Source organism: Marmota monax, unplaced genomic scaffold (assembly GCF_021218885.2).
Source record: "Marmota monax isolate L192 unplaced genomic scaffold, Marmota_monax_Labrador192_F-V1.1 WCK01_AAM20220418_F8-fsc00051, whole genome shotgun sequence".
In the NCBI taxonomy this organism is placed as follows: Eukaryota; Metazoa; Chordata; class Mammalia; order Rodentia; family Sciuridae; genus Marmota; species Marmota monax.
In genome coordinates this window covers 14,670,824-14,684,624 of record NW_026695202.1, presented here as the reverse complement: position 1 = coordinate 14,684,624, position 13,801 = coordinate 14,670,824, and the positions used below count along the sequence as shown (strand labels likewise).

The 13,801-nt window shown below is 54.6% G+C and overlaps 1 protein-coding gene across 1 annotated transcript in view; it reads left to right on the top strand.

Moving 5' to 3' along the window:
- The window catches only part of Efcab6 (EF-hand calcium binding domain 6), a 192,422-nt gene that overhangs the window by 138,256 nt on the left and 40,365 nt on the right, over positions 1–13,801 (top strand). The window contains 3 exon segments of the mRNA XM_046429560.2: positions 4,285–4,479; positions 8,166–8,321; positions 12,890–13,085. Of these exon segments, the coding sequence (XP_046285516.1) occupies positions 4,285–4,479; positions 8,166–8,321; positions 12,890–13,085 (547 nt within the window).

The window sequence follows — 13,801 nt, the reverse complement described above, 5'->3', positions numbered from 1 at the left end:
AGGCATCATGACGCCAAGACAGAGGGGACCTGGTCCTGAAGGCCAGGCCCTTAACAGGAAAACAGGCTGGACAGGCCACTTTCTAGAAGATCACCTGGCTGCAGGGAGGGGTGACTGGCAGGAGCCAAGTCTCAGGGCCAGAGGTGAATGAGGAGTGGTCACGGTCCAAGCAGGAGGAGGCTGTGGCTGTGTGGGCTTGTGCCAGGGGGCTGGAAGGAAGGAGCTGGCCAGAGATGCAGGAGGCGAGGATCGGCCTTCAGGAGCCCAGAAAAGAGGCTGTGCGGGGACAGTGGGTGCTCCCAGGCTGCGGCCTGTGCAGATGGCGGCCGAGCCGAGCGGCCCAAGCTCAAGGCTCTGCTGAGAGCCGGCCCCTGCACCTTGTCCCCGAGAGGCGCAAGGCCTTGGGCTCTGGCCATCCATGAGTGGCTGGTTCTGGACTGCCCGGCGTCTGGAGCATAAAGATTGGTAGCAAAATGAAAACACAGACTGGACCCTGGTTTGCAGTGAGACTGCCTACTCATTTCCGAAGACAAGAAAATCCAGAAAAGCACAAAGAAAGAGGGAACCAGCAGCAACTGCAGGCTCCGCTCCGCTCCTGGGGACGAGGAGGGGGCTCCGTGCTTTTTCCCGTTTTCTGCATGTTGTCGTGGCGTCAGTTCCAGGGTCCTCGTCCTCCATTCCTCCTGGCTCCTTCCTCACCCTGCAGAGTGTTTGTGGTAGTGACCGAGCCGCGGACGGGGCCTGCTGGCCGTGGGTGGTCCTGGCAGCTGGAGCTGCCTCCTCAGCCGCCCTCATAGCTGGGAGCCAGGCTGGGCCCGAAAGGAACAAGCCAGGGCCGTCTCCCTGGGGTGCCTGGTGGCAGGAAGGGGGGGTGCCACAAAAATGCACCACAGAGAGGCCCCACAGCAGGCAGCGACCCAGGACGTCAGCGCAGGTTGCCAGGTGTGCGACCAGCCAGCCAAGCGGCCCGCGGAGGTGTGGTCAGGTCCTTCCACGTTCACACGTGAGGGACCAGTGACCCACAGTGAGCACACGGTGGGACAGCATCCAGGTGTAAAAAGAAGAGCCGTGGACAGCAGCTTTGTGCGGAGAGGACTCGGGCTTTCAGTTAACAGGAAGTGAGGCCATTCCTGATGCTCAGCCAAGGCCGTGTCCAGAGTGACACTCGGTGGGTGAGTCGCTGGCAGACACTGGAAGGGTGAACCTAGAGGTGGTAAAAGTTGGAAGAAGTTGAGTGAATGGGTTCCTTAGCTTAGCAAAGGGAGATCGATGTGCCGTGACCAGAGGGGTTGAGCAGTAGGCGCCTGCCTGAAGGAGGCTATCCTTGCAGACGTGCTGCCAGGGGGCTGGCTCCTGGCTCGGCAGAGAACATCCCAGAGGTCCGAGCTGTCCAGGGCTCTAGCAGTCTCTGACGGAGCGGGGTTCCCATCTCCGGCATGACTCTGTCTGAAGCTAGACCACCACTTGTTGGGAGAATAGAGGAAGGATTTTGGCCCTGGATGGAGACTGGAACAGACCGTGTCTACCCTTCCGTGATGGACCAAGGTTGCTGAATGTGCCCACAGGGCCAGCATGGGCGTTGGTCACTTCCCATGCTGAAGAAACGCTATTTGAGCTATGAGACCATCTCTAAGACGGGGGGGGGGCCTGGGAGAATTCCTCATGTCCCAGCTGCACGAGGTACCACGTCCACCTCTGCAGCATGACTGGGTCACCAGCAGGCCATATCCCACGCCTCTGACTGCCCCTTACCTCTGTGGCAGTGGTGGTCAAAGCTCCTTCTGAACTTTATGAAACAAACCATCTGCAACTGAGCGTGAAGGACTGAGGCTTTCTCAGCAAAGCAAGACAACCCATGTGAACATCCAAATGGTGTGGACGAGGGAACTGCCGTGTGTACGATAAGTGGGCAGAGTAATCTGATTATACCATAAATTAATGGCCGCTGCTGTGTGCAAACGCAGGTTTTATGGGGCCTCTGTTATGTGTACGTTTTCCCTGGCACATCTGTTGCTGAACCATTTTAAAATTCAACCTTTATAGGCAAGTTGATTTTTTTTTAATGTTACACAAAGGATTATATAATGAAGGGTGAGGTTATGTAAGCCGAATTAACTCTCTTATTATTCACATTCATAACAATATTTTAGTTGCGATTGTGCAATCTGGTCTTCTGTTTCCTCGTGATGAGAAGAGAATGTTTATGATCTTTATTAATGAAGTAATTAAGAAGTGCCTTTTCATTCAGTTCAAGTGTCATGATTTAGAGCGGGGAGCTGCACTCTCAGGAGTGCACCACGGCCAGAGTGGGTCCCCGCAGGAGAGGGGCCTCCCCCTGGTTCCGCGGCAGGAGGGTAGCGCAGCTTACGCAGAGCTGAGCCACTGGGCCCCCTGAGTGGTGAAGAGTAGGACAGGGGCCCCAGGAAACTGCAGTCCACAGGGAATCAGACCTGCACTTGGGAGGAAGAGGGAGGCGGATGCGGTAGAGCCCTGGGCTCTTGGTGTCTCCGACCCTGGCTGGTGCCCGTGTGCGTTGACCCACCCCTCCTCGCCAGCTGGAGGAGCTCAGGGGGTCCAGGATCATGGTGTCTAGACTAAACTAGAGGGAGAGAGGAGTTTCTGGAAGAGGCACACTGCTAGATGGGGGCTGTCGAGGGGCGGCCGTGGACCACCTGCCGAGGGGAGTGGGGTCTCAACAGAGTTGCCCTGTTACCTCACTCTGGTGGCCCAAGGCCAGTGATGGTCCTGACGCAATTAGGAGAGATGCCCTTCCAGCAGCTGACCTGCACCAGCAAGCAGGACGGCCCTGGCTGGAGCCACTGCCCTCGATGGCCCTGCCTGGGTCATTGCCACCATCTGCCTCAGAAACAGGCTCTGCCAGCTCCTTTGCCGGTGGTTCCTGGGCTTTGTTTTAGAAGCAAAACCCCGAGTAAAGGCAGAGTGGTTCTCTTGTGGGGTGCAGGGAGGGGTTTGGATAAGCACAGGCCTGGGAGAGGTCTCGAGGGACCAGGAGTGCCCACAGTGATCCCTGAAGGACTGTACCCAGGGCCCGTCAGCCTGGCCAGCGGCTCCAAGCCGGCCAGCACCTGCTAGTCTCAAAGTTTCCAGCTGCACTGCTCCAACTGGGGCAGGGGATGGCCAGAGGGCGTAGGCCACAGGAGGACGGAGCCTCAGGGCAGGCCTGCTGGCTTTCCCAAAGATGGCGGCCTCCCAACTCCTGTCTCCTCTGCACATCTGCACAGAGCGGAAGCAGGCCCCAAGCTTCTTACCTCCTCCTCTGCCCGCCACGCCACCCCGTGAGGACGAGAACTAGGAAAATCGATGCGTTCTCTCCATTGTTAGGGATCAGTGTGTCCAAGTGACCGTGGGGCTCTGCCGCTGTCCCACAGGAGTCTCCCCCCAGGGAGGCCGAGGCAGGCACATGCCCAAGCAGAGTCCTGAGGAAGAGCTGGCTCACGGGATCCAGGGACTGTGCCGTCTTGTTCCTCGTAGCTCTGAGCTTATCAGGGGGAAAATCACATCTGCAAGCACCATTTTATGGATTAGATGAGGATCTTTCTGTAGAAATAAATGCTTTCTTTTTCTTTAAGGAAAATTGACAATTTGCCTTAAAATGTTTAATTGAAGTAATTCTATTCTATGTGAATAACATTGGGAGGTAAAAACCTCTCCATCAGGCCTCTTTAATGAATTATAATTCAGAAAAGTCTCAATAATAGAAAACGACATGAAAGGCATACAGCACCCATCTTATCTTGCTTTCCCCGCAGTCTCTCTTGTGGGTGCATGTGACTGGCGTCTCCTCAGGAGAAGATAGGGACTTTTCCATCCTTGAATCAAGTGGCATTTATTTGTTCAAGTTTTAAGACGGAATATACTTTTTGAAGGATTTTCTGCTAATTTTCTCACATAGTTTCTTTTACTGCAAGTACCCTGTGAACATTTTGAATGTATGGAGGGGGTCGGCATTAAATTCTGTGACCACTGCTGTGCCCCCACAGTATGACAGGACACGCACGGCTTTCTCTTGGGGTGGGTGACAACTGGCAATAATTCTGCTAAAGATAGAGCAGTGACTTTTACATTCTGATGTGACCTGGGGACCCTGGTGAGTGCTGCTTCAGAGCAGGTCGGGGGCTAGAGCTGAGACTGTGCTTCTGCTGCCCACAGGGCCACTACGGGTGGTGAGGCGGCAGAAGGGACTCCTCCCAGGACTCCTGTCCAGCCCTGCGCACCAGCGCACCTCCATGGTGGCTGTTGAGAGCTTTTCTTTTTCTTTTAAAGCTATGACACCGAAGGAAGAGGCCACATCACTTACCAGGAGTTTCTACAGAAGCTGGGTCTTCGCTATTCGCCCACCGTCCACCGGCCGTATGCAGAAGATTACTTCAACTTCCTGGGCCACTTCACGAAGCCCCAGCAGGTCCAGGAAGAGATCCAGGAGCTGCAGCAGAGCACCGAGAGGGCGGTGCCTGCCAGGTGGGTTTGCAAGTGCTGGGGCCGCGGCTGGATGCTGTCTGTCCTGCCTCTACCCTGGCTGCAGAAGTTGCTTCAAAATGGGGCCTTCTGGCTTGTGCTGGCCAAGTTATCATGGACTTGTCATGTGCTCACTGCCCAGATCCTAGAAATTGGTGCTAAGTCAGAGTTAGAAAGCAGTTAAGAAGCGTCAAGCCCTTGCCGCCCTCCCCAGGCACAATCCCGTGCCATTCTTTGATTTATGGGCCACCCTGGGAAACCACCCTTTTCAGCCACGTGCTGCATAGAGCCCCACCCCTTCCTTGGCCCCGCTAGGATGCAAGCCCTTGGGATGCCCATCACTGTCCTATAGCACCCGACAGGTAAGTGAATGGATGTGTAAATGAATGACGAGACAGCCTTGAGCCCACCCTTTCTACTGTGAGGGCTTGATCCAAAGAAACAGCTGAGAACGGCTCAGCAGTCGCAAGGGGTGGCTGGCAGGGTGTCTGTAGCTACAGCAACACCCCAGGACCGCCTCCAGGCCCAGATCAGTGAAGGGTGGCCCCGGAGAGCCTGGAGCGGCGTGCGGCTGTCCAAGCCCCCGTGGATAAACACAGCGGCTGCCTCGGAGGGCCAGCTGGCGGTGAGGTCTGGGATGGCCCGGGGACCACGACTGGAGTGCCGTCAAGGGCACGCGCACATGCCCAAGGACCAGGCTGGGCAGAGCCAATGGCAGTACATTGGGTTTGGATGTGGGATTGTACAGGACTGTTTTCCATTTAAAACTAGCTGCTCACGTCCAGTTCTTAACATTGACCATGTAGGACAAACTGGCTGTGTGTGGTGACCCTAAACACTGAGGGGCCTCAGCCCGCCCTCGTTTTCGCCCTCCGCACCCTCTGCCCGTGGCTCTGCCGTAGCTGCACCTGGCTCTGCTCACACGTCTGTCCCGTCTGTCATCTCAAATGGCAGAGCTCAGCCCTCCGTCCCCAGTACCTGGCTTAGCACCTGAGTGAAGGGACGAGTTGCTGTTGAAGAATCCCCAGAGGAAGTGAGGTGCCGGGACCCAGGGGGAGTCTGTGCCTGGTAGCCTTGAGCAGAGCACGTGGGACATCCCTGCGTTGGGCCTGGGGTACCGAGTCACAGAGCCCAGAGGCAGCGTTGGGCTTGTGGAACTCAGCGTGATGCATGCGCCAGGTTGGAGTGAACCAGACCTGCCTCCAGACCAGGGAAAAGTGGAGTCTCTCCTCACCGACAGGGCTGGCCTCGTCACCCCGCGTCCTCTCTTCTGTCACTCCTGTGTGTAAGAGGCTCGGAGAGGAGGCTTCTCTGCTCTCAGAGCCGTGCTCTCTCCCCTGTTCTGCTGAGCATGGCTGCAGGACCTCGTAGTTGACTACGCTCACGGGCCACCCCATGAGCAGGCCACTGACCCCAAACACAACCAGCTTCTGCTCTCTCAAAAACATGGGCTGCTCCAACTCACGAAGGAGCTTGCCCTCGGGCCTGTTGTTGGGACTGTGGTGGAACTTTCGGGTGAGCCTGGGAGTCGGGGTCCTCAGGATCTTTTTACCTCCTCATTCCTTCTGAAACTCAGGTGGGGCTGGTACATGGGAGCCATGTTGGATGAAAGGGACTGAAGCTGTACATTTGTCCCTTGGATCTAAGGAACATGTCTTGTCTGCAGTGTACTGAACACCTTGTAAAGAGGAAATATCCTATCTAGCCTTCTGTTCTTTTTCCGGGACTTGCTCTTCATTCAGCCTGAATCGGAGCAGCAGTAGTGAACTGGCCACGCGACACAGCTGCTCCAGAGCACATGCGGAGGGTAGGGGTGAACCCAGCAGAGCTGGCTGGGGCTGGGGAGGTGGCGTGCGAGAGGAGCTGGTGGCCACACAGCTGGCCATGGCAGTGCCCTCTCCAGGCTCCCGGTCCAGACCAGGAACGGGCCACAGACCCTGCACGGCTCTGCTGCTCCATGTGGGCCAACACCGCTTCTGTCTGGCAGTGTTCGTGATCTGGGTTCCAAACCCTCATTTACTCTGTGCACATATTTACTCTGAAAGGGAAATAATTACTGCCGAGAAGCCAGTCCAAGAAGTGCTGAATGCTTCAATTTTCTAAAAATATGTATCTCAAAAAAAAAATGTTTTGATTTTTTATCTACCTTCATTTGCTTTCATCTTGGAGGATTAAGTGGGATATGATGTTGCGGTGGCCAGCAGCCATTGGAAGTGTGGGACTCAGTTCGGTGGACTCCTGTAGGGAGTCCAAAAGATCCGCGCTGTTGCTGGACATTGGGGACGGTCACTGCAGCCCCTTTGTATCAAGCGCTCCCGTGTCCTGCAGGCTGACTCCACATTAGAGGCCCTCAAGGGAAGGCCACAGAGCATTGGGTGGCTTCAGCTTGAGCACCACTGCCCTGCCTCAGGCCCCTGAATAGTCCCTGTGAATTTTACCTCTCCCAGGTGACTTTTCTGTCCCCTGGCACTTTTGTTTCAGGCAGATTCAAGGCACTATCCTCTCCCACCAGCGCTTATCTGAGTCATGGACAACCACCAGCCAGACAGGGCTTCACCCTGAGTGTGACCCTTCCTCAGCTGGTGAGCAGGGGCCTCTCAGACCCCCAGCTGAGCTGGCTACAGAACTTAGGGTCAGCCCACCGCAAGTCAGGGGCCAGGCTGTTCATTCTTAGAGACCGCCACCTTTTAGTCACTAACGATAATGAAGTCAGGGAAGGATGTTCCTGAACTGACGAACTGACTCCTAGACTCTCGAATGTGTTCTGCAAGAAAATCAGCCCTGGCTGGGAGCTGAACAGGGAGCCAAGTCCTTGGCTGCCAGGGGAAGGCCCAGTCTTGTCCCTACCCTGCCCTCGCCCTCATCTGTCAAGTGGGCTTGATAAGCCCTGCAGGGCTGTTGAGAAGACGCACGGTCCCGCTGCACCCAACGGTGGCTGTGCTTCTTAACAGTAAAAAGACCAAATCAAAAAACAAGGTATCCGGGAACACTGCCTTGTCCCCCAACCACTGGAACCCTGGCCTGTCCGCCCCTGTCCTCTCCCACTCCTGCCACAGGGCTTTGGCCAGCTCTTCCCTGGACCCCTGGGAAAGCCCTTCCCACAGCCAACCCCGCCTCCTGGTCTTTGCTCAGTGTCCTGTCCCAGTGAGGCCTCCTGCACTCCCGCCGAGAGTCCCCGCCCACTGGACGTGGGCATCACGGTCCCCTACTGGCTCCTTCTCTTGCCTACCAACCTCGCCACAGTGCCCTTGGGGCTTCTGTCGAGGTCCCTCGGTCCCCGCTAGAATGTAAATGCCCCAGGGATTCCTGTTGACTCTCCCCCAGGGCAGGGCATGGCGTGCAGAAGGTGCTCCGTGAGCGTTTCCTGAGAGCGAAGGTGTATCTCACGTCTGTAATATCCCTGTAATTTTAAATCCTTGGTTCCATTTTCAAAGTACCAATTTCAGTAAAAAGACAGGTTGTAATTTCTCCAGTGTAGGTTTGCTAATGATGATAAAATGATAATGGGACACATATAATTTTTTCTGGGATACCTTTTAACATAAATATTACACTGAGCCTGCGAAACACCTTCCAGATCAGTTCTTAGAGAAGCCATCAAGCCATTGCCTTAGAGTGATCACAAAACCCGAGCTTTAAAGAAAGTGTCTCCCTGGCTTTGGAGGGGTCTGAAGCATGCTCTCTTTCAGGGATAAACTCAAGGACCATTATCAAGACATCAGCAAAGCCCTCGCCACACTGGATAAATCCAAGACCGGCTCCGTCTCCCTCTGCAAGCTGCGGAAAGTGCTGCGAGACTGTGGGTGTCCCCTCAAGGAGGTGGAGCTGAGCAGCCTGATGAACAGGTTCCTGTCCCCTCGTCATTGTTGCGCCACGGGGGACACGTGTGCTCCTTCCCCCAGCAGCGTGACCTCTGCTCTGATTTTGGTTTTGATTTTCTCCACGCTGCTCGTTCGCCTCGGGGAGAGTCTTGCAGTTCTGTGAGGCTTGTTCCTAAAAGCTGTGGCCCCTTTGCCCTGCCACGGTCCTCCTCTCGTCACCAGAGTTCCCGACTCCAGGGCTTGTGACTGGTGGCTCCCGGACTGACCGTCCCCACTTCTAAGGGACGGGCCCGTGCCACTTCCTGACTCTGTGCTTGTGGGTGGTGTCTTTGGCCTCCTCCTGGAAGCCGTGGTTGAAGCCTTTTCCCGCATCACCCGCCACCAACCACCCAGCCCCTCGGCCCCTCCACCCCACGGGAATGCAGAGCTCCGCAGAGCTCCCCAGGGCTCCCCGTGTTGTGTGGTGGCACCCAGGTCGGGAGACATCGAAGTGTCCATACTGCTGCAGCCCGCTGACCACTTCTCCTGTCTACACTGCTCTTTCCCTGACGCGGTGATCCTGTTTTCCTACTCACTTCATTTCCTGTGTACTCGCTGTGCCTAATTAGGTCCCCAGCTGGCCCGGGGTGTGGACTCTCTCTGCGTGTTCGCGCCTGCGCACTGCCAGCTCATCGTCATCCTCTTGAACCGTCCCTTTCATGGTCTCGTTCCTGGGACTTTCTTGATGTGTTTGGTTAACGAGTTCCGCTCCTTTGTTCTTCCCGAGCTGCTCCTGATTAGTGCCCGCCGCCGAGCCCCTGCGCTCTCCCTATGGTTTTAAGTCTCTCTCTTTTGTTTCCACCTCTCCTCTTGGTTCCACTTCTGGGAGACGCCTGCTTTAGCTCCCTGCCCTTCTGTGTGGAGCCGTCTCCCTCCCAGTCCCCACGGCTGATCCCCGGTTGGCTTTCCCAAAGTCCCTGTCTTCCCGCACCCTGCTGCTGTTTCTTGTGCTCTGAAACCAGCATAGACTTTAAAAAGTCTCCTTTACCCAAAAGCATCTCCTCAGTGTGACTTTAAAACAGTCCTTCATATTAGACTCTTTCCCCAAAATAGGCTCATTTAAGAGTGGGCTACTAAAAATCAGATTAGAAGCTCTGCACAGCCAGCAGAAGGGGCTGACTTCGGCCTGGACTCTAGGGGACCCTGGCGGGCCGTGTCTGTGGAGGACACCCAATGTCAGCACCTTTAAAGCCTTTCTTTGGGGCTGGCTGGATTTACCAGAAAACAGAGTTGCCAGATAAAATACAGGATGCCCAGCTAAATCTGAACTTCAAGTGAACAATCAATTGGTATGTAAGTGTGTCCCACGCAGTCCTAGGAAACACTCACACTGAGACACTTGGTCATTTGTTTGCGATTCTATGCCTGGACACACCCTTTAGTTTTTTGTTGCTTGCTAAATCTGGCGAGAGGACCCTGGGTCCCTTGCTGCCAGCACTCAGTGCTGCCTGGGGAGGCACACGGAGGTTTAGTGACAGGTGCTGTGGGCTGAATAATGGCCCCAGAGAAACCCGCTGCCGAGGCCAGCAGTGCTTCCAAAGGGCACCTCCCGGATGCGGAATTCTCGGTTGGTTGGTGGTTTTTTCTTTCTAAACTTCATCTCATCCACTTCCTTTGTTCCCACCTGATCTCTGAGGGAAACCCAGAGTCGTCGCATCTCTGTCCCTCTGAAGGCGACTGTTGTGCTTTTACTTCTGTTTTTGTTGTGTTCTCTGCCCTCTGGCGCCTTTCAAGGGCTTTCTCTCTGACTCTGGGTCTCTGCAGCTGGGATGTGGAGTGCTGGGTCAGGTGCTGCTTAGTGTCATCCTGCTGAGAAGCATCCTCGGAGCTTCCGGATGACACCTGTGGCTTGGTGTCTGTCATGGATATTGGAAGAGTCTTGGCCATTGTTACTTCCAATGTGCTTCTGCCCCTTTCTTCCTTCCTGGGTTTCGATGAAGCAGAGCTTTTGAAGTCTCCCCACAGTTCAAGACCTTCTCTCTTGGTGTGGGGTTCCTGGGTTTCCTTCCCATTCTTCTTTCCATTTCATTTCAGTTGGGAGGCTTCTGTGGACACGAATTCCCTCCTCAGCCTTGCCTGGGGACTCCTCCTGATGTGGGGTGGCTGCGGGGCTCTCTCCTGTGTACCCACTGTGGCGATGCCAGAGCTGGGTTGCAGTTCTGTGCCTTCTGACTGGAGCGCCATCTGTTTGTGGGCCAGGCCCCCGGCTGCAGCCTGCAGACATGTCTTGTAGCTCTACTCCCTCTTTAGGTGACACAGGAAGCTGGAAGGTGCCTGAGGGGCTGATTCCCTGTCCTGGGTTGGGAGAAGGTCTGATCAAGTCTCTTCCCTGTTGCAGAGAAGGGTCTGAGCACACTTCCCAACGGTCACTCTTTCCCTCCTTGCCAGAACACGTGGGCTCTCCCTCGGGTCTTCTCTGTGGTGGTTCCTGGCGGCCTCTGGGCCACACTCAGCAGCTCCCAGCTCTTCAGGAGAACCCTCACAGTTCCCACCAGCTTACAGCAACAAGAGCTTTGCTCCCACAGAGCAGGTCTCTGCTGCGATCCTCAGGATATGACTTCTCTGCAGATTTCAGGGTGACTTTTTGCCCTGTGACCTCTGTTTTTCCCTGGACCCAAGAAAAGCCATCAGTGCTCAGCTTGTTCAGCTTCTTCTAGTTGATGGAATGAGAGGGAGACTCTGAGTTCTAATTCGTCCCCATCCCTCCAATCCACATCTTTTTATTTCTTGCTTGCTTTCCTTTCTTTTGCTGGAGTACTTCCTGAAGTAGTTTTCAAAGAAAGGTTGGACAGGAAGTGAATTTTCTGAGTTCTTATGGTCTAAAACTTTTTAAATGCTTGCTCACACAGGTTCTTAGCTTGTTGGAACCTAGAATCCTAGGGAGAAAATCACTTTCCCTTTAAATTTTGAAGCTGTCATCCAAGGATGTGTGTGTGTGTGTGTGTGTAGAAAGGGAGGGCATTTCATCCTCAAATACTCTCATGTTCTCTTCTTCCTCAAGCAGCATCATCTCTTCCCACTGAATCTATTTCCAGCTGAATAAGAATTCATATGAATTCAATGCATGAGCCATGAGGAAATCGCAGTAGATAAATAATTGACTAAATGGTTATAAGAGAGACTTGTTAAAACGTAGTTAGGCTTGATACTTTTATAAACAACCACAAAAGAACTGTGGGATTTCTGTAGTCCACCTTTCAATGGGTGATCAACTTCTTCACGCACTGAAACCTTAATAAGGATCCACTACTTGGTTGCTTGTTCTTTCTCAAAGACCCTTGATGATAAACATCTTGGCTATTGGCAATTACATGGAGATTATTCTTTTCTAGATCCGAAATAGACTTTTCTAAATACTACAGAGGAGATTAGCATATGCATTTGGTTTTATTACTACATTTTAATACCATGCTGGCAATTCATCCTGCTGATGAAATGGCGTTGATTGTCCTCTGCCGTGGTGTCTCCGTCACACGGGCGACCTGATGCGGGCTGCGGGAGGCTGCCATGCAGCTGTGAGCTGGCAGAGCCCGGCTCTTGGCTCGTCTTCTCTGGAAGCCAATCTCTGAGTCGCTGGAAACTTCTCTCTCTGACTTACCAGTGTCCTGAGCTGTCCTGCTCTGACACCTGCACCCCGTGCCACTGAAGGACAGTTTGGGCCCTCGGGTACCAATGGCGCCCCAAGAACTTAGGTTACAGAAATGTGAATTCTGAACACAACGAAACTTTATTTCGAATTATTTTACATCTTTAATAAATATGCTCTATACATTTAGGGAACCTTTGGGTTCTACCCACCATCTGTTCCTTCATAATTTAAAGGTAATTTCCTCAGTGTTGGAGTTGAGGGCACAAGGGAACCTCCATTTCCACCCAGACGTCCTCGTGGAGGCCAACACAGATACAATTTTTATTTGAAAAAATATTAAGCCAGCTAGGCTTTGCAAAGATACCTTTGGAGAGCTTTTGGCTTGACAATTTCATTTCTTGGAAAATAATTTAATGTCGGTTTCATGCGATTCCTCTTGTGCTTTCCACTCTCTGACAGATTTCCATTCTCCTCAAATCCCATGGCAATGTCCAAGTCACAGCCCCCTCGGTTACGGCCTTGGCGACCGGGCACCCCACGTCACTGCACCTGCTGTCTCACTCCCCGGGTCTCAGACCCTGCTGTCAGTCTTGACCCCACGCCCCACACCGTCATGGGATTGCACCGCAATGCCACGTCCCTGTTCAGGCACCTCCCTCGGGCCCAGCTCCTGTGACCAGTCCTCTCCTTCCTGTCATCCACACTCCAAAGCAGTGAGCCCACTGTCCAGTCTCAGGTCTTCAGAGTGCAGTGGCCTGCGTCCCTACCACCTGGAGTGCCCCTAGCTGTAGTATTTATGTGCCTGTCTAATAACAGAGCTGACTGGCACGTGTCCCCACGGGCAGGGAACAGCATCTTGACATGGCTCATGTCCCCCACAGCACTGTTCAGCAACTGTTTGTTGAATGAGTGAGTGATAGACTTTGAAAAATTGATATATTCTTTTCTTTGGGGGGGGGTCAAGTTGGGGCATCAGCCGGCAGGATAATTCCGTCAATTACCTTGACTTCTTGAGAGCGCTGGAGAAGAGCCAGCTGGGCAGACCGCAGTCCAGAGACCAAGAAGGACGCCTGCCCATCAACTTCTCCACGCTGAACCCAGAGGAGATCGTCAAGAACATCCAGGAGGCCGTGGAGTCTGCGCAACCGGCTCTGCTCCAGGTAGGCCAGCTGCAAGTCGGCATGGAAACTGGGCTCCACCACGGCCCCAGCTACCACCTGCGGGGCCCCGCCGCCTCCATCCTGCTCCTGCTCCGGGCGTCCTGTTCATCAGGATGGGATGGCGCATTTGAGCCAGGGCTCAACCCCTTCTCACTCCGTAAAATCCTGCCCGACTCAGCCCCTGGAGGGCTGCCAGGGCCAGTCCCCCGTGCTCAGCAAGTGCTGGGGTGGGTCAGGAGAGCACAGAAGGTAGAGCAGGCCCACGGGACCTGCCAGCTCTCGGTGTGGCCAGGCACTGGGCCCACGAAGATGAGGGACACAAGGTGGCTGTGCCACCCCGACCTCATGGTGAAGGCGGCCAGCAGGCAGAGGGGGAGGGTCGGCTGAGGGTCAGCCGAGGGATTGGCTTTATGTTGGTGTGGTGCGGACTGTGACCCGTGCTGGTGTCCTCAGGCTCCGGGCGAGGCGGGTGGTCCACAGGTGAGTTTTCTCCTGCAGCAGCCGCCAGGAGAGAAAGCACCATGTGCATGAAATGAGGCAGCACCTGCAGAGGGTCCCGCAGGAAGCCGGCCCCCCCCAGATGCCCACAGGCCAATGGGAACTAGCCATCAGGTCAAAACTTCAGGGCCCCGGTGACCTAGCCCCCCGCATGAAAGGCCCCCAGACATTGCAGAGCCCAGACCTCCACACCACGGGAGGTCAGCGTGGCCCCAGGA